General features: G+C 35.3%; 1 protein-coding gene across 4 annotated transcripts in view; it reads left to right on the top strand.

Moving 5' to 3' along the window:
• Window positions 1-26,297, top strand: part of PPP4R3B (protein phosphatase 4 regulatory subunit 3B) — an 85,069-nt gene that overhangs the window by 7,917 nt on the left and 50,855 nt on the right. For all 4 annotated transcript variants that reach the window (XM_044663350.1, XM_044663351.1, XM_044663349.1 and 1 more), the window contains exons 3-4: window positions 15,061-15,159; window positions 25,248-25,871. In XM_044663350.1, the coding sequence (XP_044519285.1) occupies window positions 15,061-15,159; window positions 25,248-25,871 (723 nt within the window). The remainder of the gene's footprint in view (window positions 1-15,060; window positions 15,160-25,247; window positions 25,872-26,297) is intronic.

Here is a 26,297-nt window from a genome sequence, read left to right as displayed (position 1 = left end):
CTAAGTATACAAATGGTGGGTGAGGGGAGATGATCCCTTTCCTCAAGGGAACAGTGCTCAAAAAGAAGCTTAAAAGGGAGTAGAAGATACTGGAAGGAGGAATGTTGGAAACACCAGAGAAGTTGTTCCAAAGTAGTGCACTGAGCTTCCTCCTTAATGGTTGACCCCAGTGCTTATCTGATCCACATACTAAGATATTAAGATAAGCCTTTTTATTTAACTAAAAAAAGGATCATTGGTAACTTTAATCGAAGAATGCAAGGATTGAAAACCAAATGGCAGGAGTTCAAAAAGGGAATGGGAGGTAATAAAATGAACAATCAGAATAGTGAAAGGTCTACCGGTCTTGCCACATGGAGATAAGTTGAAAAAAGTGAAGATGTTTACCCTGGAGAATAGAAGACCTAGAAAGGATATGAAAACTGTTGAAGATCTGTCACCAGAAAAAGGGATTAGGATTGTTCTGTCTGTCTCTAAAGGGCCTAACTAGGATCAAAAAGTAAAGCTGGAAGGAAAATAGGCAAGTTTTTAAAAGGCAGAATTAGTAGGGGAAAACTCATCAGTTATAGCTTACTGTATCCAAAAATTGAATGGACCAGTTCTGAAGACAGCGAGTTCACTCTCACTAGTGGTCTTCAAGCAAAGACTAGTATAACCACTTTTTTTTTTTTTTTTTTAATATATATATTTTACTAGAGTTCACTTGTTCAGATATGGTTTGGAAGCCTCTGTGATTGTGAGCCTCTGAAATTTAGGCAGTGTAAGTAAACTGAAAATTTTTAACTTGAGAAGTACTTCAGATTATAAAGAAGTTTTTTTTGTTTTAAAGACTTGTACATGCTTTTGAAAGTAGGAAAAATCAATGCAAGGAGATAGATAAGGATGTAAAGTAAGGAGGGGGTACAAGTGGAAATAAAATCCTCAGAAAATATAGAAATAAGCACATTTGATGAGGGAAAAGGGATACTTCATAACCACCAGCTATCAGAGGATGAAAGATTTTAATTCCAACTCTCTCAGCTTATAGCTAAGGAAATTGGGTAGAGATCTGAGAAAGGTGAATCAGTGAGTTAATGTCCTAATGGGATTTTAGATCCTTAATCATCTGACATTTAATCCAGTGTTCTTTTCACTATGCCACATTATATATTTCTTTCTCTGATATAGGCAGAAATAGAAAGGAAAAGTTAACAGAAATTGAGTTGAAGATGGGGATAAATTTAGTTTTCTGGACAGATAGGCTCTTAACTTTTCAAAAAGAGTATGTGGCAAGGTCATCCATTAAGCTTGAAGTTTATTAGAAGGTAGGAAGTTGCAAATTTAAGAAGATAGTCTGTAATATTTTCTGTGGGGAGTGGGCTGAAGAATAGATAAAAAAGGATTGCTCTGTACTTGCTATGCTTTTTTAGCAGCATAAATTTATACTGAACAAATCTTCATGATTCTCTGTGACTCGGAAGCAGGAGTGGAGAAAATATTTGAATTTGAGTCAGATGGAAGAATAATACAATGATGTCTAAAGTTGTTATAAGGAAATAACCCTCCTCTTCCTATAGAGAAAATTCTATTTTATTTCTTTTTAACTACATATTTATTTTATCATTTTAAAATTCCTGATGATAAAATTCTGAAAAACTTACTTCTCTAGGAGGAAGAGGCATCTGAATGAAGTGTAATCCAAAAGAATCTGGGGAATTGGGTAAAGCTGGAATAATATGAGCTAGTGTGTTTTTTTTTCCATTAAGCAGAGGGCTTGTCAGTTATCTCTGTTGGTAGCTAGAGGAGATAGATAGGAAATAAAATTTTAAAGGATAACCAAAAATGGACTAAGGCTTTGAGAACATCTAATTCTAGCTGTTATAGATTGCTGATATGTACAAGTTCTAGGGAAAGGGGTTGCCTTAATAGACTTTATGGTCACTAGGAAAATTAAGTATAGATGCCGGCATGGAATTAAGACAAAGAAATGTATCTTCACTGAATGGAGGACCTTCCTTTTGTAACTGATTAATTATGATTCACTCACACCTACAAGTCAGAGAGAGAGAGAGAAAAGATGAGGGAAAGGGCTTCCTGGAACTCCTACCTCCCCCAACAGGGCCAAAGGACACATAAGTAAATGTGAGGTCATTGGAAATCTAGAGGAGGAATTTTAAAATTCAAAAAGCAGACAACTTTTCTCATATAAGGGAGACTGACCAGGTTTTGGAAAAGAAAAAAAATGGTTTGTCTAGAGCAGAAATGTAAAAAAGAATCAGAAAATAAATCATAGGAACCCATACCTGGAGGTAAGAAGGTGGGAATCAGGTTCTGTGGAAAATTAAAGATTCCACCAGTTCTGGAATACCCACCAACCTAAATTTATTGTCAGCTAGAAAACGAAGTAGCTTATTTTAGCTTCAAATAGGTAAGGAAAAAGAACTGGGCTGATTAAGTGCTCCAATGAACTGTTCTAGCCAATCTCATTGATAGTTAACTTCAAGTCTACAAACTGTATTCTTTAAAAATGCATTTCTCTGCTTTTATAAATTTGTTGCAGTTCCAATAATTTTCAAGAGTTCCTTTTGAAAAATTCTAGACTTATCTAAATTGATCTAAGAATCTAAGGAATCTCCCTACCCCTTACTTCCAATGCCATTGTCACAATAATGATAGATTATGTGTCCCCTATGTTCAAGTATTGTCATTGCATCAACTGAAATATTTTTGAAATTCAAGGAGAGCCAGTATATTGTGACTTGAGAGTATGAGGATCTAGAGTAGGAAAAGAGATAAGACCAGGTCTCTTTTCACCTCAGCTAGAAACCATAGACAGTACTAGTAAAGATATGTACAAATTCATAAGAGAAAAATCCAAGAAAGGTACTAGTTTTACATGGCCATACATTTCTACACACAAATTATATATAGTAGGCATATAATAAGCAAGAGGAATTAGGCTAATGCAAGGAAAGGAAATTGGCCTTATTAGTTGTGTCATTGAGTGTTGGCAAGATGAGACTCAAGACTACAATACCACTCTTGAAAAATTTACCATATTCAAAAGAAACAGCATAAATTAAGCCTTGATGGGGCAGAATAGAAATGTATATTAAGAAGTTAATATGAAGAAGTTCAAGAACCAGAGGGCATTTAGGTTAAGATAATAGAGGCAGAAACAGAAGCTGTGTTGGCAATGAAATATACCACAGGCTATCTGGACTAGAAAAAAGTAGGTAAAGATTTTAGGAAACATCACAAGATTGGCACAGAGGCATGGTATTAAAGTGTAAGGGGACTTCTCTTAACTAGACATAGGCATTTTCTTTCAAGAGTAGAGAAGCTTACAGTATCTTGATAGGTTTCCATAATACTTTCTTTCAAAAGGGGGAGGAATCAACAACAGAAAAGCATTCTAGGTCTTATTCTCACTAGCAAGTAAGAATTATAGTAGAAATGACAGGAATCTTTAGAGGAAATGACTATTCAAATGTGATAATATTTGTGAAGTACTTAGCTAGCACAGTGACTGGCACACAGTATGCCAATACATGCTTATTCCCTTTCTCAAATTCCATCTTAGGTATACCATCATATCATCTGCAAAGAGTGATAGCTTAGTCTCCTCATTGCCTATTTTAATGCCTTCAATTTCTTTTTCTTCTCTTAATTGCTACTGCTAGTGTTTCTAGTACAATGTTAAATAATAGAGGTGATAATGGGCATCCTTGTTTCACACCTGATCTTACTGGGAAGGCTTCTAATTTATACCCATTGCAGATGATGCTTGTTGATGGTTTAAGATATATACTGTTTATTATTTTTAGGAAAGGTTCTTCTATTCCTATACTTTCCAGTGTTTTCAATAGGAATGGGTACTGTATTTTGTCAAAGGCTTTTTCAGCATCTATTGAGATAATCATGTGGTTTTTGTTTGTTAGCTTGTTGATATGATCACTTATGTGGATGGTTTTCCTAATGTTGAGCCTTCCTTGCATTCCTGGTATAAATCCCATCTGATCGTGGTGGATAATCCTCTTGATCACTTGCTGGAGTCTTTTTGCTAGTATTCTATTTAAGATTTTTGCATCTATGTTCATTAGGGAGATTGGTCTGTAGTTTTCTTTCTGTTTTTGATCTTTTTGTATTTATGGTCCTTTCAAGAACTAATTTCTGAAGACACAAAAGGAAGTGAGGGAAAGACAAGAGAATGATCTTAAATCTGTAGGACATGTACAAGGAGCTCATCAACTGATTTAAATTTTAAAGAGAATGAAAAATGGAAGAAAAGACACTCGAGATAATTTTTAAAAAGCATTTGTCCTATAAGAGTGGTGTCTTAGAATGATCAAATAAACTCAGGATAATGAGGAAAACTTAAGGACAACAAAAAAGGGATTGAAGGACTGCTCAAGGTTGACAGTGATAAAAGAAAATCATGAGAGAAAGCAAATCTCTTCAATTCTGTTTCTTTTTTTTCTTTTTTCTTTTTTTTTTTTTTTTTTTTTTTTTTTTTTTTGGCTGAGAAGAATGATCTTTGGACTGGGACAGAATAAAAATAGCTAATATATAGTTGAAACCCAAGATAAATATTGATAAAAGAGCTTCTTTTGTCCTTGATGAGTTCAGGTCATCAGGCTTATCCTAAATCCTAAGGTACTAAAAGAACTTGGAGATGTTATGACTAATCAGTGATAATTATGAAGAACCTTCAAAAGAATCATAGGAGTAGAGAAAAGCAAATATCCCCACTTTTAAAAGAAAGAAAAATTGAGGGGTAGAATGGAGATTGCAAGTATTAGATCATTGAACTTCATTTTTTGTAAAAATGCTAGAGAGTTTTTAAAGAATTTGTGGTTAGTAAACATATAGATGAAGCATTAGTGATTTATAAGATCCCACATAGCTTTGTTAAGAACAGGCCATGCCAGACTAAACTTTACCTCCTTTTAACAGGTTTCCTTAGAGTAGGGACGTTCTACAAATAATAGTTCGCTTAAATTTTAGCAAAATGTTTAATAAAGCCCCATATACTACTATTGTAATAAAAGATGAATAAATGTGGGCTAGATAGATAATACGACATGAAATTGGTAATTGGCAAAATGACCTGTACTGCTAGATTGTAGAAAGGAAAATTAGGAGCAGTGGTTAAAAATTGTGAGTAGAAAAATACTGGGTTTAATGAAAAAAGAATTTCCCATTAGATCTCCCCATAGAGTATTGTGATATAGTGAAAATTCTTAATCTCTAAAATAAAAGGGTTGGATTAGATTATCCTTAAGATTCTTTTCAGCTATTAGTCATTGAATTTGAATTGCCTTGAGAATAGTCCATTCTTCTAAATTAGAGGTCTTAAAACAAAGGCTAGATGACCATTTTTAACAGTATATTGACTAAATCACCTTTGAGGGCTCTTTCAGTTCTATAGTACAAAAAATTTATCAGGTACCTATTATATATGGAACTCTTATTTTGTTTGAGGTTTTTTGGCCTGTTCGTTGAATTACTTGTTAAGGGGACCTCCTTAGTGTGTAAATTCCTTCCAGTAATGAAGATCAATTAATCTGTATGCAAGAAAGTTTGACTTTGGAGTAATTAATAATTTGCCCAAGGTCACACACTTATAAATTTGTGAGAGATAGGACTTGAAACCATGTCTTTCAGACTATTTGGCTCCTACACCACAGTGCCCTGAACAACTCTTTTTGAGACTATGCATCTGAAGAGAGTTCCCACTGATGAACTCAGAACCAAATAAATAGCCTCCCTATTTTCCTCCATCCTTCCCCCATATATAGGATATCTTTAATAACAAAATAGCATCATAAAAATCTAACTCAGGAAGGCCCCTGGGCTCCTCTCATACTATTTCAAAGGACCAGCATAAGTACCTTTCCTCTCCAGTTTTCATGGGGGTGGGAAAACGTTTAAAAAAATCTAATCTTCTCAATTCTGGCTGGATTTGTAAACTAAGAAGGTAAGAATGTTACAAAGAAGTAGAAACAGTATTTGTCATCATGAAGCAGACAAGAGAGTGCCACTAAGTAGTTAAAAGCAAACTTTGTCTTGTATTCTCAAGATTTCAGTGTACTTCATCTTCCTGACCAAGATAAACCCAATAGACGATTCCTCATTCCAGTTTTGAATATTCCTTGGCATTCTTTTCCTTAGCAATGATTGTTTGTTTTGGGGTTGTTGTTTTTTTTAACCAAACCTTGTGAAGTATTGAAGTTTATAAAATTGAGGGAGTGGATTATTGTATTGCTACATGCTGTTAAACAATGTTGATACCATGTATTTTATACCCTTGAAGAGTAGGGAACTGAAGGCTGGGGGGGAAAGGGAAGTGGTATGATTAAGTATAGTTAGTCTTAAGAGTAAACAAAGGTAAAACAAAAAGGCTTAAGTTCAAAATTTCCTTCCCACACTTTCCACCAATTAGGGATTTATCTTTGTTAAGGAGGTCTTTTGGATTGAAGAGTTATTTGCCCATTCATTGTTCTTTCTCATACTTTAGTTTTGTTTGCTTTACTATGCTTATAGATGGCTTGGTCTCTGTTGGTGAATCTGTGGCACGCCTGTCAGAGGGGGCTGTTCCCTTCCCCTTCTCCACCAATTCCTGAGAACATTTCCCTCATCACCCACTCCTCTGCCCAGCAGAGCAATGGGAATGCTATTATGATGAAACACTCAAGGCACAAATTCAGAAACTGAGAATGAGTTCTAAATATCTATTAGAAAGCCTTAAAGCAAAACATAGCTTAAGCACAAATTCAACTCAAAATCCCACAAAGAGATATGAAACAAATGTTTTAAAATTTTTAAAGATTTTGAGAAACCAAATGAGAATGATAGATAAGGAAAATGGAAAAGAATTAGATAACTAGCAGCTTTGCAAAAAGGTATAAAACTTTGCCCAAGTAGTAAACTCCATGAAAATTAAAATGACTCAAATAGAAGCCAAGATTCCATGATACAAAAGAACTAACCTGGAACACAGATTCAGGAGAAAAAATTTAAGAATTCCTGGAGTACCTCAAAAAAAAAAAAGCTTAGATATTATATTTCAAGAAATCTGCCCAGATCTCTTAGAATCAAAGAGCAAAGTGGAAATAAAAAGATTCTACCAGTCACCTCCTGAAAGAAACCCCCAAATGAAAACTCCCATCTTGCCCCTCAGTCTAAAGCTTCCAAGTCAAAGAAGAAATATTGCAAGGAATAAAAACAAAAACAAACCAAAAAAAAAACAAACAAACAAACAAACAAACACAGGTACCAAGGAACCTTAGCTCACATACATTTTAGCAACTATCACTATATTGGAGCAAAGAGTTTGGAATATAACATTCCAGAAGACAAAGGATATAGGCTTACAGCCAAGACTTAACTTGCCCAGCAAAACTAAACAAAATACTGCAGGAGTGGGGAGGGGGAAGTGGAGGTGGAGGAAATAGAGAACTTCTTCCACACATTCCTGATGAAAAACAAGAGCTGTGTAGAAACTTTGAGGTTCAAGCACAGGCATTGCGTAACATGAAAAGCCAAATACAAAGAAACAATGCTGAAGAATTAAAGATTAACTGCTTATAATTGTAAGAATTAAAATTTAATCTAATATGGTTGAAGGAGGAGAGTAGCAACTTTTTGATTGAAGAAAATGAAATTTACTTAAAGAAAATTGATGATTTGAAGGTATATTTGTGCATTTCTTTTTTTATTCTTTTTTAGCCTTTACCTTCTGACTTAGAATTAATATTAAGTATTGTGTTCCAAAGAAGAAAGACTATAAGTGGTAGACAATTGAAGATAAGTGATTTGCCCAGGGTCACACAGCTAGAAAGTGTTTGAGGTTAGATTTGAACCCAGGACCTCTTTTCTCCAAGCCTGGCTCTATCCACTGAGCCACCTAGCTGCCCCACTTTGTGTATTTCTTAAGGAAAGTTTGTCTAGGTTCTATATTGTGATCTCATTTGAGATTTGAGTTTTTAAAGATGTACAAAGCCAACAGTTACCATAAATGAAGAAGATGGCTTAACTGAAGTTAATTTTAAAAAGAAAAGTCATTTAGGAGCAGTTAGATGACTCAGTGGACTCTTTTGTCTAGGAATCAATACTTAGTATCCATTCTAAGACAGAAGGTAAAGTTTTTAGAAAGAAAGGTCATTTGCACATTAGAAAACATGAAATTGACATTTCCTATACTTGATGACACTTTTATTCATGACTCTACAAGAGAAGAGAAACATCTGGGAATGAAAACATTAGAAGTTATAAGGGAAGAAGGCAGTAAACTATGCTATATTTATAAACCAGACTCAAGAAATGAAGCAAACAATAGAGAGCACTGAATCTGAACAACGGACCTAGGTTTAAATGCCACCTCTAGTACCTACTATCTTTATGACCTGAGATGTCATTTAACTTCACTGTGCCTAAGTTTCCTCAACTATAAAACAAAGGACTTGTACTAGCTAGTCTTTTTTCCAACATTAGATCTATAACTCTCTGATCCTAAGAAACTGATGGTTGAAGTGATTATGAGTGTGATAACTAGCATATATTTTCCTTGTAAAAATTATATTTGTTGGGAGCAGGGAGGTGGTATGTGTAGCCAAAATGATAAGGGTACCTAGACTTCCCTGTCCTCTACCAAATTACCTTCCAAAAAACTATGATATAATTCCTGAAAATGAATTCTGAAGCAGTCTAATCCCAAAAAAGGCAGAATGAAATAATTTTTCAGCCCAAAACAACTTAGAAGGCTGGCACAAAAGATCTATTGCACCAGGGTAGAAACAGCACAAAGCAGCTTGCAAAGGCAGGCCCCACTAGGGCAACAGGCTTTGGGGGCAGCTAAATCAGGACAAAAGCTTCTAGAGCTCTCAGCCACAGATAGTATGGGAGTGTTAGGCAACTATTCAGAAGGAGATTACAGGGTCCATTTGCTGGCTCTGGGTGCAAGACTGTTGTCACATTGCCTACATACAAACCCAGGCTACAGTCCTAGGTCATCGTCTCAGGAGGAGCACTAGCACATGTAAGTGCTTCAGGGGAAGAAGGGACCATGGTCATAGTTCCAATGCAGAAAAGATTTGATTGCTCATAAACCAGAGCACAGGCCAGGAGAGGATTAAACATACCTCTCCTTTGATCATACCACTTTGGAAGAACTGAAAACTTATAAATCTTCAGAGCTACCTCTGAAAGCAGCTGCACAAAGAACTTGAAGTTTAGAATACAGAAAGAGAGCCCAATTTAATTTTTTTAAGTTAAAAGAAAAAAGCTGGAAAATGAACAAATAACAAAAAAAGAAACTCAACATAGAAAGTTATTTTGGTGCAAGGGAAGACCAAAACACGGACTCAGAAGACAACAAAGTCAACATTGCTGTATCCAAAGCCTCCAAGAAAAATATGAATTGCTCTCAAGTCCAAAAAGAATTAATGGAGGAGCTCAAAAACGATCTAAAAAATCAAATGAGAGAGGTAGATGAAAAATTAGGAAAAGAAATGAGAGTGATATGGGAAAATAATGAAAAAAAGTCAACTGCTTGATAAAAGAGGCAAAAATAAAAGAGAAAAATACTAAAGAAATTAATATCTTAAAAAAATTAGGCCCATTGGTAAAAGAGTCACAAAAATCCAAAGAAGAAAAGAACTACTTAAAAGCCAGAATTGGCCATATTGGAAAAGATGTACAAAAATTAACTGAGAAAAAGAACTCTTTAAAAAGTAGAATTGGTCAAATGGAAAAGGTAGTACAAAAATTCATTCAAGAAATAATGCTTTCAGGGCAAATGGAAACCAATGACTCCATGAAACATCAACAATCAAAGTTAAAAGAACTTAAAAAAATAGAATAAAATGTGAAATAGCTCATTAGAAAAACAACTAACCTGGGGGAAAGAAATCTAAGAGAGATCATCTTAAGAATTATTGGAGGGGGCAGCTGGGTAGCTCAGTGGATTGAGAGCCAGGCCTAGAGACAGGAGGTCCTAGGTTCAAATCCGGCCTCAGACACTTCCCAGCTGTGTGACCCTGGGCAAGTCACTTGACCCCTATTGCCTACCCTTACCAATCTTCCACCTATAAGTCAATACACAGAACTTAAGGGTTTAAAATTAAAAAAAAAAAAAAAAAAAAGGATTATTGGACTACCTGAAAGCCATAAAAGAGCTTAGATGTCATCTTTCAAGAAATTATTGGGGAAGATTGCCCTGATATTTTAGAGCCAGAGGGTAAGATAAAAATAAAAAAAATCTACTAATCATCTCCTGAAAAGGATAACTCCCAGGAACATTATAGCCAAATTTCTAAACTTCCAGGCCAAGGGGAGAATATTGCAAGCAACCAAAAAGAAACATTTCAAATATTATGGAACCACAGTCAAAACAATAAGATTTAGTAGTGTCTATATTAAAGGATCGAAGGACCTGGGACATTGATATTCCAGAGGACAAAGGAACTCAGACTTCAACTAAGAAATAAATAATTTACCCAGCAAAACTGAATATAATCCTTCAGGGGGAAAAATGGATATTCAATAAAACCAAAGACTTAAACTTTCCTTGTAAAAATACCAAAGCCAAAGGGATAATTTGATTCTCAAATACAAGACTCAACAGAATCATAAAAAGGTAGATAGAGAAATCAAAAGATATTCAATTAAGTTAAATTATTTATATCCTACATGGGAAGATGATTCTTATAACTCCTAATAACTATCACGATTGGGGCAATTAGAAATACATAGAGGGGAAGGGTATGAGTTGAATGTGTTGGAATGATATCCAAAAAATTAAATTAAGGAGTGATAAAGAAATGCATTAGAAGAAAGTCAAAGGGAGAAATAGAATGGGATAAATTATCTCACATAAAAGAGGCATGAAAGACCTTTTACAGAGGAGGGGAAGATCGGGGAGACATGGAGAGAGAAGCACTTGAACCTTACTCTCATTGGAATTAGCTCAAAGAGGAAAGAACATAATCAATAGAGTATAGAAATCTATCTTACCTAAAAGAAAGTAGGAAGGGAAGGGGATAAGAGAAGAGGGGTGAGACTGGTAGAAAAGAGGGCAAAATCAGAAATTAAACAGGAGGAAATAGAATAGAGAGCAATGCATAGTAATTTAAATGGTGCAGATTTTTTTTTACAAGTCTTTCTAATAAAGGTCTCATTTCTCAACTACATAGAGAAATCAGTTGACTGTATGAGAATGCAAGTCATTCCCCAATTGATAAATGGTCAAAGGATATGAAAGGCAGTTCTCAAAGTAATTAAAGCTCTCTATAGTTATGCCCCAAAAATGCTCTACATCACTATTAATAGAGAAATGCAATTTAAAACATCTTTGAGGCACACCCCAACACCTTTCAGATTAGCTATTATGACAGAAAATAACAAAACTTATAGGGGTTGTGGGAAAATTGAACCACTAATGTACTGTTGGAGCGATTGTGAATCAATTCAGCCATTCTGGAGCGCAATTTGGACCTGTTCCCCAAGGAAACAGTACATGCCCTTTGACTGAGCAATACCATTACTAGATTTGTATCACAAAGGGATAAAAAAAACAAAAAGGGGAAGGACCTACATTTACAAAAATAAGTGAGGGGATACTTATCAATTGGGGAATGACTAAGATAGTATATGATTGTAATGGAATACTATTGTGTGAAAGGAATGATGAGCAGGAGAAAATAAGAAAAACTGAGAGAGACTTAACATGAACTAAAGTAGAGTGAAGTAAGTAGTACCAAGAAAACATTGTACATAATAACAGCAATACTGTATGATGAACAGTTGTGAATAACCTAGCTATTATTAGTAAAACATTGATTCAAAAGAGTCCCTAAAGACATGATAAAAAATGTCATCTGCTTCTAAAGAAGTTCCAGAGAATTGATGGAGTCTGAATCCAAACCCAAAGCAGACTTTTTTCCCTTTCTTTCCTAAGTTTTATCTTGCTCAAGTTTCCTTCCACAAAAGGATTAATATGGAAACATGTTTTACATGATATCTTATGTAAAATATATTTCAGATTGCTTACCATTTCAGTGGGAAGAGGGGAGGAAGAGAATTTGAGACTGAATATTCTTTCTTAAATGTTGGAAACTTTTAGAGGGCATCTGGGTGACTCAGTGGATTGAGAGCCAGGCCCAGAAATGGGAAGTCCTAGGTTCAGATCTTGCCTCAGACACTTCCAAGTGACCCTGGGCAAGTCACTTGACCCCCATTGCCTACCCCGTACCACACTTCTGCCTTGGAACCAATACACAGTATTGATTCTAAGATGGAAGGGGGGTGGGGGGAGGTGTTGGGTTTTGTTTTTTAATGTTAGAGATTTTTTACATATAATTGGGGGGGAAATCAAAACTTTTTTTAAATTCTGTTAATGTTTTCTAATCTTTTACAAAACAAGCAAAGTACTCTTTGAAGAATCCTCTATAAGAATGGACTGTTGGTAAAAGTTGACCTTGTAGCATCTTTTAAAGGAAAGTTCCCTTTTGATTTCCAGAAGCTAAGGGATACTAGAGGGAAGATGTGGTGAATTATCTTCAAATCTGCCACTCATAAACCTCCATCTACAACTTGACCTGCCATATTCACACATGGCTTCATGAATAAAGTTGGTGGCTTTTTTTTTTTTTAATTATTTTTTTAGAAAAATTTTCCATGGTTACATGATTCTTGTTTTTACTTTCCCCTTCACACACCCCCCAATAACCAATGCACATTTCCCCTGGTTTTAACATGTGTGATCAATCAAGACTTATTATAATAAGACATATTATTGATAGTTGCGTTGATGTGGCCATTTAGTGTCATCCCCAACCATGTCCGCATCAACCCATGCATTCAAGCAGTTGTTTTTCTTTTATGTTTCCTCTCCTGCAGTCCTTCCTCTGAATGTGGGTAGCGTTCTTTTCCATAAATCCCTCAGAATTGTCCTGGGTCATTGCATTGCTGCTAGTACAGAAGTCCATTACATTCGATTTTACCACAGTGTATTAGCCTCTGTGTACAATGTTCTCCTGGTTCTGCTCCTTTCGCTCTGCATCAATTCCTGGAGGTCTTTCCAGTTCACATGGAATTCCTCCAGTTTATTATTCCTTTTGAGCACAATAATATTCCATCACCAGCAGATACCACAATTTGTTCAGCCATTCCCCAATAGAAGGGCATACCCTCGTTTTCCAGTTTTTTGCCACCACAAAAAGCACGGCTATAAATATTTTCGTACAAGTCTGTTTATCTATGATCTTTTTGAGGTACAAACCCAGCAATGCTATGGCTGGATCGAAGGGCAGGCAGTCTTTTAGAGCTCTTTGGGCATAGTTCCAAATTGCCATCCAGAATGGTTGGATCAGTTCACAACTCCACTAGCAATGCATTAATGTGCCAATTTTGCCACATCCCCTCCAACATTCATTACTCTCCCCTTCTATTATTTTAGCCAAAGTTGGTAGCTCTTCATCCAAATACTATAATACTCCTAGATAAATACGACTTCAGTCTTATCTATTTTGAATGGTTTATTGACTTCAGGTCTCCCCAAATATTCTTAGAGAGATTAGACTTTTTTTAAGACATATTGGCATCTATGGGATAATAGAAGTACTAGGCTTGGTTCTTTTTCTGACACTTAATTGTTAGATGACATGGGAAAGTCACTTTCTCTGAGCCTCGTTGTCTTTTTTTAATACTGGGTTTAACAGGAACTTATAGGATTGTTTAAGGCAGCCAAATAAAATATTGTATATAAAATGCCTTATGATTTTTATGTAGATGTTAGCTTCAATTATTTAAGTATTTTAGCAAGAATTAGCAGACAGTCTGCTAAGTGGAAAACAGAACACAGGTAGGAGACAGTTTGGTTGACCTTGGGTAGTAAGGAGGGGAGGTGGTAGGAGAACAATTTCAAACATCATCCTATTGTGTAATTTTTTATTTTGAAACCCTTACCTCCCATCTTAGAATCTATACTGTGTATTAGTTCCAGGGCAGGAGAGTGGTATGGGATAGGCAATAAAGGTTAAGTGACTTGCCCAGGGTCACACAGCTAGGAAATATCTGAGGCCAAATTTAAACCTAGGACTTCCCATCTCTAGGCCTGGCTCTCAATCCACTGAGTCACCCAACTGCCCCCTTAATGTATAATTTTTGATGAAGATTGGGTTACTCAATTATACTTTTCTGCTACTAAGAATTTCTTATCCATTATAATATATATTGTTTTAGGAGGTTGTTCATGTAATATAGAACTACTATTTTTTGTTTTCATGGAGTGCCAGTCCCCACCCCCATGCTACCACCCCACCTCGCTCCCCAGGTCCATTCTCCCCTTTACCCCAGACAGGGGAAGGAGGAAACACTCTCTTTGGGCTACTGGGTAGAAGGGTTGATGATGAGAGGCACATGTGGAGAGAGGGAGGAGAGTGACCCCAGCACTCTGCTTCCCTCCAACTATAGGCCATGCTGTGAGCTGTGCTCCCCTCAAACCTAGCTCCTCTCTGACCCCACCACAGGAATCACCTTCACCATAGACTCAATAGGCTGCTGTTTGTGTCACACACTCATATAGCATGTGAGCCATCTCCCTCCCACCCCTCCACCCCTCCTAGTACCTTACCCCAGAAAGGAGAGGGAGAAAGCACTCCCATTGGACTGCTGGGCAGAAGGGTGCAGAAAGTGAGGAATGTCATCAGGTTTGTGGAGAGGAGCAGGGGAACAGCTCCACCCCAAGTCCCTCTAGCTTTCTAGTAAGGAACTCTGGCAGGCCACAGCAGCTATGCCCACAAAGAGGGCTTTGCGTGCCATAGGTTTGTCATCTCTGATAAATAGGTTAATTTTAGAAATTATGTATGAACTAAATCACATATTAATTACATACGCTTAAATAGATAGGTTGAATATTTTCAATGTTCTCTTCATTATTTCTTACTCCTTAATGTATTTAACTTAAACTTTTCTTAACCTACTTTTAATTTTTAATTGTCTTTCATTTCTTTAATATGCATTACTTGAGTACATTTTCATCTGGAGATTTAAAGAAAAAAATCTTTTATTTTTAAACAGGATACATTAATTGTTTGGTCAGAAGCTGAAAACTATGATCTGGCTCTGAGTTTTCAGGAAAAGGCTGGCTGTGATGAGATCTGGGAAAAAATTTGCCAGGTATGGTTCTTTTATTACTAACGATCATAATGCCTTTACAATGAGTCTGCTTATAGAGAGGTTTTACTTTTGCTTTTTTAGTTGTGAGTAAGCATTTTAAAACTTATATTAGGAGAGAATTTAATGAATAGTATAAAGTGTTCACTTGACAGTCAATATGGTACATCTATTTCAGTGGTTCCCAAACTTTTTTGGCCTACCACCCCCTTTCCAGAAAAAATATTACTTAGCCCCCTGGAAATTAATTTTTTTTTTAATTTTAATAGCAATTAATAGGAAAGATAAAATGCACCTGTGGCCATCACTGCTTCCCCTGGATCGCTGCAGCACCCACCAGGGGGCAGTAGAGTCCACTTTGGAAATCACTGGTTTCATTATTAACAATAAGAAAAACAACATATGTAATAGAAAATTGGTCTCAGTTTCAGAAATAACTTGATTTAAGTGCATATACTAGGCAAGTCATTTAATTTCCTTGTACTCAAGGCAACCCTCCAATACTGTAATTTTCAGGGAAGTTAACCTAATCTGCATTGGTAGAAGAAGCTTATCTTTGGGGGCCAACTTCACTGAAAAAAATCACTGGGTTGGTTAAAAAGAATGACAGGGAATTTTCAAGTTCAGAATCCCAACAAGTAGTAGTTCTCCCTCTATATTATTTTGTTTCATTCTTTCATTAGCTTTTTTTTTATTAGCACTTAATGGATTCAATAATCATTTTCATGTGTATGAGTTTCAGATCTTTTTGTTTATTCTTTACTTTTCTCTTCAGTTATAATCTCTTATTTTCTATAAGACATCTTCAAACTCAAAATTTTAATTTCAATGTATCAAAAACTGAATTAACTATATTTCCCTCCAAACCTTCCCCTCTTCCCAATTTCCTCATTGTCTAAGGTACCACCATCTTCCCAGTCACTCAGGCTGGCAAACTGGAGATCATCCTCAACTCCTCACTTTCATTCAAACCGCATAACCAATCAGTTTGTCAAGTCCTATCATATACTCCCCTTTTCCTCCTCTATAACAACTACCATCCTGGTACAGGCCCTCATCACCTCACACCTGTACTCTTAGAGTTTTAATACATGTACTTTGTTGTACTCAATGAAAATGGAAAGTTAATGTTATGACATCTCAAGCAGTTTATTTAAGGTATAGACAAAACCAAGACTACTAGAACCTAGGTTTCAATGTAATACAGAACAATTTCTGGCAATACAGTTATTTTCTTGTTCGTCTTCTAAAAAATTTTGGCTTATCTATTTAGACTCAAGGTTCTGAACTTGGGTGGGTAGGAGACATCTCAGATAAATTTCTTAGGGGTCTGTATACTTCATGGAAAAAAATAGATTTTTTTTTTATCCAACTGCTAACTAAAGTTTAGAATTTCTTTTTTTTTTTTTTAATTCTTTTTTTTTATTTTAAACCCTTAACTTCTTTGTATTGACTTACAGGTGGAAGAGTGGTAAGGGTAGGCAATGGGGGTCAAGTGACTTGCCTAGGGCCACACAAGCTGGGAAGTGTCTGAGGCCAGATTTGAACCTAGGACCTCCTGTCTCTAGGCCTGGCTCTCAATCCACTGAGCTACCCAGCTGCCCCCTAGAATTTCTTTTAATTATTAATGTGTGCAATAAACATTCTGAGAAATGGTCCTTAGTCTTCACCAGACTGCTAAAGGGGCCTGTAACATATATAAAGTTTAAGAACCCTTAGTTGAACTTGTTAGTGGTTCTCCAACTAGAAGAGTCTTGGCAATACTGGATATCTGACGATAATCATATGTTTTTTTGGCTTCTCCGCTAACAATATGGGCAACCACAGGATCCACATAGTTCACATTTGTGATCACATTGAACTGGAGAGGCCCAATGGATGTCTAATCCAGGTCCCTTACTCTACAGATGAAGATACTCTGGCCCAAGGAGTTGTGTGACTTGCCCATGGCCATACTAAGCATCAGAGAGAGAATTTGAATCCAGGTTCTTTAAGTCTAGAAGTAGTGTTCTTCTTGTACTGATTTAAGAATAGTTGTGGTAAATGGCTACCTTATCCCCTTTGGAAGTTTATTTAGGTAACAGGTCTTGACTTTCTAGTTTTTCTAAAAGCTTTTTTCAGTTTCTGACCCCACCAATTAGGTGAAGCTACTCTCTCCATTGTTATAAGTATTCTCTTAACTGTTAAGACTAATACTCTTTTCTCATTCCTTATCTTTTGATACTGTCAACCATTTCTTCCTCCTACACACTTTTTACCTGGATTTCTCTGGTAGTTTTTTTTTGGTTTTGGGTTCCTTAACAACCTTTATTAGTTTAACATACTGTTTTGTTGAATCATCCTCTTCCACCTTTTAAATGTGGGTTATCCCCAGTGCTCTGTCTTGAACCCTCTTTTCTGCCTCTAAATTTTCTTCCCTGGTGATTTCATCAGTTCTAATGGATTCAGTTATCTCTATGTATGTGACTTCCATATCTTTATATCCATCACTAATCCCTCTTCTGATCCAGTCTCATTTCCAACTGTCTCTTGGAAATCTCTTATGTGGGTATCCCATAGATATTTCCCTATGATATTTCTCTAGACTTCCCCATTTCTATTCATGACACCAATCCATCTATCTAGATTTCTAATCTTAGAGTCAGTTTTGGCCCATCCTCCTTCACTGTTAAAAGTCCTATCTAATCTACTTCCATAACTTCTCTCATACCAGTCTACTTCTCTCTACTCTCAGAGCCTTTACCCTAGTTCGGACCAGTTTTTTCCATTTTTTAATCAGTAAAAATTTACCTTCTGTAGCCTTCTCTCTACCCTGCAAAAGAAAAACAAGATTTTTGTTACAAACATATAGTAAAGCAAAATTAATTCCACCATTGGTCATGTCCAAAAAAAGTCACAATCTTTATTGAGTTTATTACCTCCCTCTTAGGAGCTAGATAGCAAGCTTCATCATGAATCCTCTGATGGTTGTTGCATTGATCAGAGTTGTTGTAAAGTCTTTTAAAGTTGTTCACCTTTATAGTAATGTTATTGTATTAATTTTTTCATAGTTCTGTTCACTTCATTCTGCATCAATTCATACAAATCTCATGTTTCTCTGAAATTGTCTTCATTTTTATAGCATATTAGTATTCTATTCCATTCATATACCATAACTTATTTAGCCTCATAACTTATTAGTTGAATTATTCCAGTAACCTTTTAATTGGTCTTCCAGCCTTCAATCTCTTTCTTTCCAAATCTATCCTCTACACAACTACAACACTGAGATTTCTAAAACATAGATTTAACCTTATTTCTTCCCAACTTAAAAACCTTCAGTGACTTTGTTTTCTTCAGAACAAAAACATACTCTTCAATATAGAATTTTAAGTCCTTTGCAAGCTTATTTTATTCTCTCTCACCTACTCCATGCCAGTCATACGATTGTTCTAGCTAATCCCACTATGTAATATTCCAAATGTGCAAATTGTCTGTGTCTGGAATACACTCCTTCCTCATTTCTACTAGTTAGTTTCATTTCAATATGCAATTCAAGTCTCACCTTCTACATGAACCTCTTTCTTTATATTCCTTATCTTCCCCACCCCCCAGTCACTTTCTCCTTTTTGAAATTATTTTGTATTGTATATATATTGTATCTCCTCCATCCCTCAAGCTCCCTGAGACCAGTGAACTAATATTTTTTTGTTTCTATATTTTCCCAGTGTATACATAGGAGGAGGAGTGGTGGTAGTGGTGGTAGTGGTGGTAGTGGTAGTGGTAGTAGTTGTAGTAGCAACAACATATATAATCCTATGATGTGCCAGGCACTGAGTTGTTAAGCACTTTACAAATATTTCATTTTATCCTCACAGCAACCCTGAGAGGTAAGTTCTATTATTATTCCCATGTTACACTTGAGGAAACAGGTAAACAGAAGTTGGATGACTTGCTCAGGGCCAAATAGCTAATAAGTCTGAGACCAGATTTGAACTCAGTCGTTCCTGACTCCAGGTCCATGCACACTGCATTAAATACAAGAGTACTTAATATTTATTTAATTGAATTGTATCAGGCCTGTTTTTTATGTTTATAGCCGTTTCATAGCATCTTATCTGTAGCTAAGTATCCTCTAGCCTCTAATGCTCTTGAGATATCGACACCTTTTTTTAAAACCCAGTACTTGGTTCTAAGGCAAAAGAGTGGCAAAATTAAGTGACTCTGGATCACCGCTAAGAAGTGTCTGAGGCCAAATTTGAAACTAGGATCTCCTGTCTCTAGGCCTGTCTCTCTCTGCCCACTGAGCCACCTAGTTGCTCTTATCAAAACCTTTAAATAGTGCTTTTCTTAGGTTTTTTAACAATGTTCTATTACAAGAGCATTACAAAAATACATAATAAAGAACCACAATAGAGAATTCCACTGTCATGTAGGAAACATTGTAGTTCCATATACCATATAAATAAACCCTAAATCTCTTTAATTTTAAAACTTAGAGGGGCAGCTGGGTAGCTCAGTGGAGTGAGAGTCAGGCCTAGAGACAGGAGGTCCTAGGTTCAAACCCGGCCTCAGCCACTTCCCAGCTGTGTGACCCTGGGCAAGTCACTTGATCCCCATTGCCCACCCTTACCAATCTTCCACCTATGAGACAATACACCAAAGTACAAGGGTTTAAAAAAAAAAAAACTTAAATTGCCTTTTCTGTGTAGACTGTGACAGTGGAAGGGGCCCTAATTTTTCTTATGATTCCAACTATTCCACTTAGCTTTTAAGAGACTAAGACAAAGTATTATATGTAGAGCTTTGGCAGTAGTGCCTACCTTGAAAAAATATGGCTTGACTTTCCAATAGATCTCAAAAAATCTGTTAGTTGGACTTAGTTTATTATCTTGATCCTGTCTCTACCTGCTTCTTTGATCAAAGGCTTTATAGTTTTCTTTTGGGGTTAGCAATTAATCTGATAATAGCCAGTGATATATAAACTATTACAATTGGGGTCAAGCCTCACTTTTGATGATCTTAGAACTTTTCTAACTTTACTTTTTATAGGCCTTAGTTTTATCAACACTTTCACTATATACCAGTTTCTACTTATGTCTTTTTTTTACCTTTTCATAATACACATATCTCTTTTAGTAAGGGAGATACTAGATTTGTGTCATGTTTTCTTTAAAGTAAATTTGTTAGATCCTATTTATCTGTTGACTTCCATTTTAAATTCAGAATTATTCATCCTTATCTTGCCTTATGTAGTGATCCTGTGACAATAATCAAGCTGTTGCATTTGGACTAGACACAAATTGAAATAGTATAAAAGAATCTGACAATTTATTGATCACTATTATGTATTGATTTATCATCTGATCATTCCAATTCTTTAAGTTTGGAGAATAGTTATAGTATAATGTAACGGAAAATATTAGTCTCATAAGAAGATAGGTTGGAATCAGGGTTCTGCCACTTATTAGCTATTCATATAGATTTTGGAATACTGTTTAACCTCTTTGCCTCAATTGTTTCATCAGTGTGATGGAGATAAAGATAGTACTGGACCTATTATTTCGTTGGTATAGGGAATTCCCAAATAAGGAAACTTCCCTCAGTGAGTGCAGGCCAGCACATTCTTGCAAATTATAGTGTTTCCCCAGGACTCTGAAAAGTTCAGTGAATTACCTAGGATTGCAGAGCTTACATGTGTCACCAGGGGAATTTGAACCCAGTTCTTCCTCCCTAATTTCAAAGTGGGCTTTCTGTCTGCTATTTAACATTGCCTTTCATATGATGTACGGAATGACACTTTTAACAATACTGCCCCACAGGATTGTTATGGTCTGATGAGATGAGATTGTGAGTGCCTTATACTTTTAAAGTGCTATATAAACAGAAACTGTAATGTTTGAGCAAAGGAAGCTTGCTGTAGTCTTAAGAGCACTAGACAAAGGGGAATTGATTTGAGTCTCCCTTTTGCTATGGGATTCCCTTTGTGACTTTAGGGAAGTCACACTATGAAATTATTTCCTCAAATCTAAAATGAGGATGATGATAATAATTGCATTATCTATTTAATAGGACCATTAGGAGAACTAAATGAGAATCTAAATAGCATTATAAGCTGCTATTTTTGAGTCATTATTTATGGATTGTTTGAGAATTAATTCAATTAAGTGAACTTCAGTTAAGCAGAGAATACCTTTGGTCTAAAATAATTACATGTCTAATTGCATCATAAATATTTGAAATAAATATTATGAGCTGCTTTGATCTTAATAGTTATTATAATATCTATGAAAACCATTGGGTGAGAGTTCACAATAGCATAGCTATCTGGCACCCTCAACTACATAACCAAAAACCATGAAAAGCAGAATGATTCTGAGAAGGATCAAGACATATGTGATTAAGTTAATGAACTTTGCCAAAGTAGACCATTAAATACTCAAGCTTTTTCCACCTTTATATTTGTAACAAACATGATTATCTGTCTATTTTACAAGCTTATATCAAATCAGAAGAGGAAAGGGACCCACTGACTTTAAGGGGAAATAAGAAGTGAGGATAGAGAAGACAAAATACAAATGGTAGATTAAAAGAAATTTAAAGCAAAGCATTCCAGGGGAATGTTATGTAGTCACAAACATTTTTACGTACCTCAGTTGGACTTGAGATCTTTGCCTTTTAGTACAGTAATTACTGTTGATAATGAAGACCTTGAGTCATCAGTAAAATGGTATGGTATGTTTAGAATACTTATTATAACAGATGTGCAGAGTATTGGATAAAAGGTCTGACCAAAGTTTTGAAGAGTTGGATTCAATTCTTACCTATGATATATACTGGATTTCTGACCTAGGACAAATAACTTAGTACAACTTTCTTCCTCTTAAAAGTATTCTTAATTTCTTCTTAAATTATTACACACTCCATTTTTTTTAGTTAAAAATTTTTGTTGGTCACCTTAAAATTACCGGGGATTTCTTAGCCCTTCCCTCCTCTTCCTGCACTAGAGAAGGCCTCACTTGACCAAAAAAAAAAAAGTATTATAAACATGGCTTTCAGCCATCAGAATTACTCATTGAGTTTTCTAAATATCCATCGCTTTATTAGTTAAACAGAATATGTATTCAGGCCAAAAGAATGAAAGAAACTTCACTTTTAAATTTCGGGTGCCAATCTTATCAAGGCATATAATGTTCAATTTAGTTCTTATATTGTACTGCATTTCATTTAATGTCACACCTGGCTGTTTCATTTAGTAAATGTGAACTTGGACAAGTTACTTAACCTCTAGGCCTTCATTTCTTCAACTATAAAATTAAAAAAATTACAAAAGAGTTGTCCTGAAGAGCGTATGGGATTTTATATATATTTAAAATGCTTTTAAACAATAAAACATTATGTAAATAAAGCAGTTATAATTTTTTTGCTGAAAATTTTATTCTTGAAAATTGAAAAGATATTTTTATAATCTACACATAATTTCCCTCACGGTTATTGAGGGAAATGCTTTGTTGTAAACCACAAGGCATTTTCTATATTACAGCACTTAGATAGAACCTAGTTACTATGAAAGAGTACATGCCTCTTGCGTGAAAATAATGTTAAGGAGAATAGATATCGAAAAGAATGAACTTTGATTTCATTGGATTCTACATTTGAGATTGATTATTCTTATTCCTCTATTAGCAGAAATTTAAAAGTTTTTGTATCAACTATGTGACATAATAGCAAATTTTTAATGCTAGCCAGAACTCTTAACTCCCACTGTCATACTAGGAAACTTCACCATATATACAATGTTCCCATGCTTCTAATCCTAAATTTTCTCTTTTCCTTCTCTACAAAGTATTCTTAACCTATAGCCTATAAATCCTTTAAGGGATCTATGGATAGACTTCAGGGGGGGAAGCTATATCTTTATTTCCACTAATTCTCTAACTGAAATTTAGTGTCAAATTTTCAAGAATCAATGTAGAAAACAGACATTAGAAATCAGTTCAATAGGCACTTATTAAGACCCTACTTAAGTGCCCCAACACTATTCTAACACTTTAAGGGTTCATAGGCTTCACCAAATTACCAGAAGGGTCTATGAGTCCAGTTATTATCCATGCAGATAATTCTGAGATCTCTGTATCTAGTCTTAATCTGTCTCCTTAATCACATTTCTACCTTACCAACTGCCTTTTGGATTTCTCAAATGTCTCATAGCCATCTCACACTTAGCACATCCAAAATAGAATTCATTTTCTTTCATCCTAAACCAGTGATGGGCAAACTTTTTAAAGAGGGGCCAAAGAAAAGGAAATGCCCATCCATCAGTCTGTTTTTAAGGTGACTCTTTAGAAATTTCATTGTATTGTATCCTACTCATTGTATTCATCAGATTAGGAATAATATTGTGCATTGGGATAGAACATTTCAGGGGGCCTGGAGACAAGGGGTCCTGGATTTAAATATGACCTCAGATACTTCTTAGCTGTGTGACCCCTGGGCAAGTCACTTAACCCCCATTGCCCAGTCCTTACCACTCTTCTGCCTTAGAACCAATACACAGTATTGATTCTATGATGTAAAGGAAGGTTAAAAAGAATAATTGGGAAATGTTTTTAAAAATGGATTTTTATCCATTCTTATACAATATAAAATAATGCTAATCTTTGGTTTTCTAAATCAATATATGGGGCTGCAGGGATCTATTTCAATTTGACTTTGTTACAAATAATGCAGTACTAGAACAACAAGGTAGCACAGTGGATAGAGTATCAAGCCTGGAGTTGGGAGTTCTTGGGTTCAAATTTGGCCTTAGACACTTCCTGGCTGTATGAACCTTGGGCACATCACTGAACTCTGATTGCCTAGTCTTTGCTGGTCTTCTGTCTTAGAAGGTGAGGGTTTTAAAGAAAGAAAAAAAAACAATAATAAAGTACCTGGTTTCAGATATTGCTTTTTTAGCCTATGCGATTATTTGTCAAGTCAATCTCTTTGGCCTTTTGGAAACAACATAAGAATTAATTCCCAAGTCATACTATCTGTGTTTTGGCCCAGGGTGTATCCATAATGACATTTTTCTGATGGATAGTTGGGATATGTTTTGCAGTAAATAATAAGAAGGGAGTTAGAGATTGCTGTTTGGTGCAGAACAGAAGAGTTATACTAGATTCAACTTGTACTCTAGTACTTTTATTGTAGTTGTCTGGCTCTGTTTCTTTTCTGGAATTCTGTGTAACAACAAAATAGTACTCTTACTATTAACTTCCTACCTAAGCTGAAAGGTGTTGTGTAAAACAAAGCTATCCATTGTAATGTTAGGGTAAAATTTTAACTCAGTATTAGATATTGGGGCCTTTGTGCTAAGAATATTAAATACCTCTTGCCAGATAATTTTTTGAGGTGAAGTTCTTCATTAAAGACTTTTTCTCTCATCATTTGGAATTTTACTTGGGTTCACTAGACCAGTAAAATGTACTTAGGCCTATGTATTTTTAAGAAAGTCTTTAGACTTTTTATATTGTCCTTTGAGGACCATTGCATAACAAACATACTTTCTTAAAGTAAGTAAAATGAAGTTAGGTAAAAATTCTACTTTTAGAACCTTTTGGAAGATTTTACAAGAAATTTTGGATATTGATTCATATTGTTTTTCATTGTTCTTTTTTTAAGTTTGAGCCAAACATAAATCTTCCTGTTAAAATAGAAAGGGTATATACTGACTCCTTCAAGAAACATATCTAATGTTTTTAGATCCAGAAAAGGTGTTATCACATTCTAGGGGGATGCCCCTGGGACAGCTTCTATTTAATTTTTTGTTAGAATAGCTTAATTTTTCATAATTACAGATATTATAAAAGAATTAGATATAGTTTTGTTTTTATTTTTATAATTTTATCATCATAAATTTAAATGCCCCCCCACTCCATGAGCATGGAGCTGACCCTATATTCTCAAAGGCTTTTATTAGTAGACCATATTAAGCCTTAGCTTTTTGAAATGATCTTGATGTATTAATTTAGATACGATATTCTTAATTTAGATACGATTGCTAGAATTTATTTCCCAAAATGTTATTCTTGTAATAGGAAATAACCAATTGTGCTTATTTTTATTGTTAGGTTCAAGGTAAGGACCCTTCAGTGGAAGTTACCCAGGATCTCATTGATGAGTCAGAAGAAGAACGATTTGAAGAAATGCCTGAAACAAGTCATTTAATTGACCTGCCCACATGTGAACTCAACAAACTTGAAGAGATTGCTGACTTAGTTACCTCAGTTCTCTCCTCACCTATCCGTAGAGAAAAGTTAGCACTAGCCTTGGAAAATGAAGGTTACATTAAAAAACTACTGCAACTTTTCCAAGTTTGTGAGAACCTGGAGAACACTGAAGGCTTACACCATTTGTATGAGATTATTAGAGGAATATTATTCCTAAATAAAGCAACTCTGTTTGAGGTGATGTTTTCTGATGAGTGTATTATGGATGTCGTGGGATGCCTTGAATATGATCCTGCTTTGGCTCAGCCAAAAAGGCATAGAGAATTCTTGACCAAAACGGCAAAATTTAAAGAAGTTATACCAATAACAGACTCTGAACTTAGGCAAAAGATCCATCAGACTTACAGGGTACAATACATTCAGGACATCATTTTGCCAACGCCATCAGTTTTTGAAGAGAATTTTCTTTCTACTCTTACTTCATTTATTTTCTTCAACAAAGTTGAGATTGTCAGCATGTTGCAGGTAAGTGAGCATGAGAAGATTTTGAGACATTTACTGTTTTATAACTTTATTATGAGCTCTGTTACAACTATATAATTTGTTTCTTGTCACATGTGATATGATCAGTTCTCAGCAGTTTTGGCTGCTGTTTTAAAATCATAACACATTTGTGTACTTTGATGTAACCATCTAAAATTTTAGATTCTAATATAAAATATTCCATAATAATAAGGAATGACCTAGAAGTATCTAAGTAATTCAGTAATCTCTAGAAATGCGATAATAGACAAATAGCAAGTGGGAATGTTACTTATTAAAAATCAGGTTGTAGATGACAAGAAGTTGATTTGATTTTCATATTTGAGGGGGGTTAAATAATATTCACATAAAGTTTGTTGTTGAATATTAATGCAAAAGTAGGAATGATTCAATTCATTTTAATTTGAT

The sequence above is a fragment of the Gracilinanus agilis genome, chromosome 2 (assembly GCF_016433145.1).
Source record: "Gracilinanus agilis isolate LMUSP501 chromosome 2, AgileGrace, whole genome shotgun sequence".
NCBI classification, from domain to species: Eukaryota; Metazoa; Chordata; class Mammalia; order Didelphimorphia; family Didelphidae; genus Gracilinanus; species Gracilinanus agilis.
Note: the sequence above shows the minus strand (reverse complement) of the source record. Positions and strands in the feature narration are given on the sequence as shown.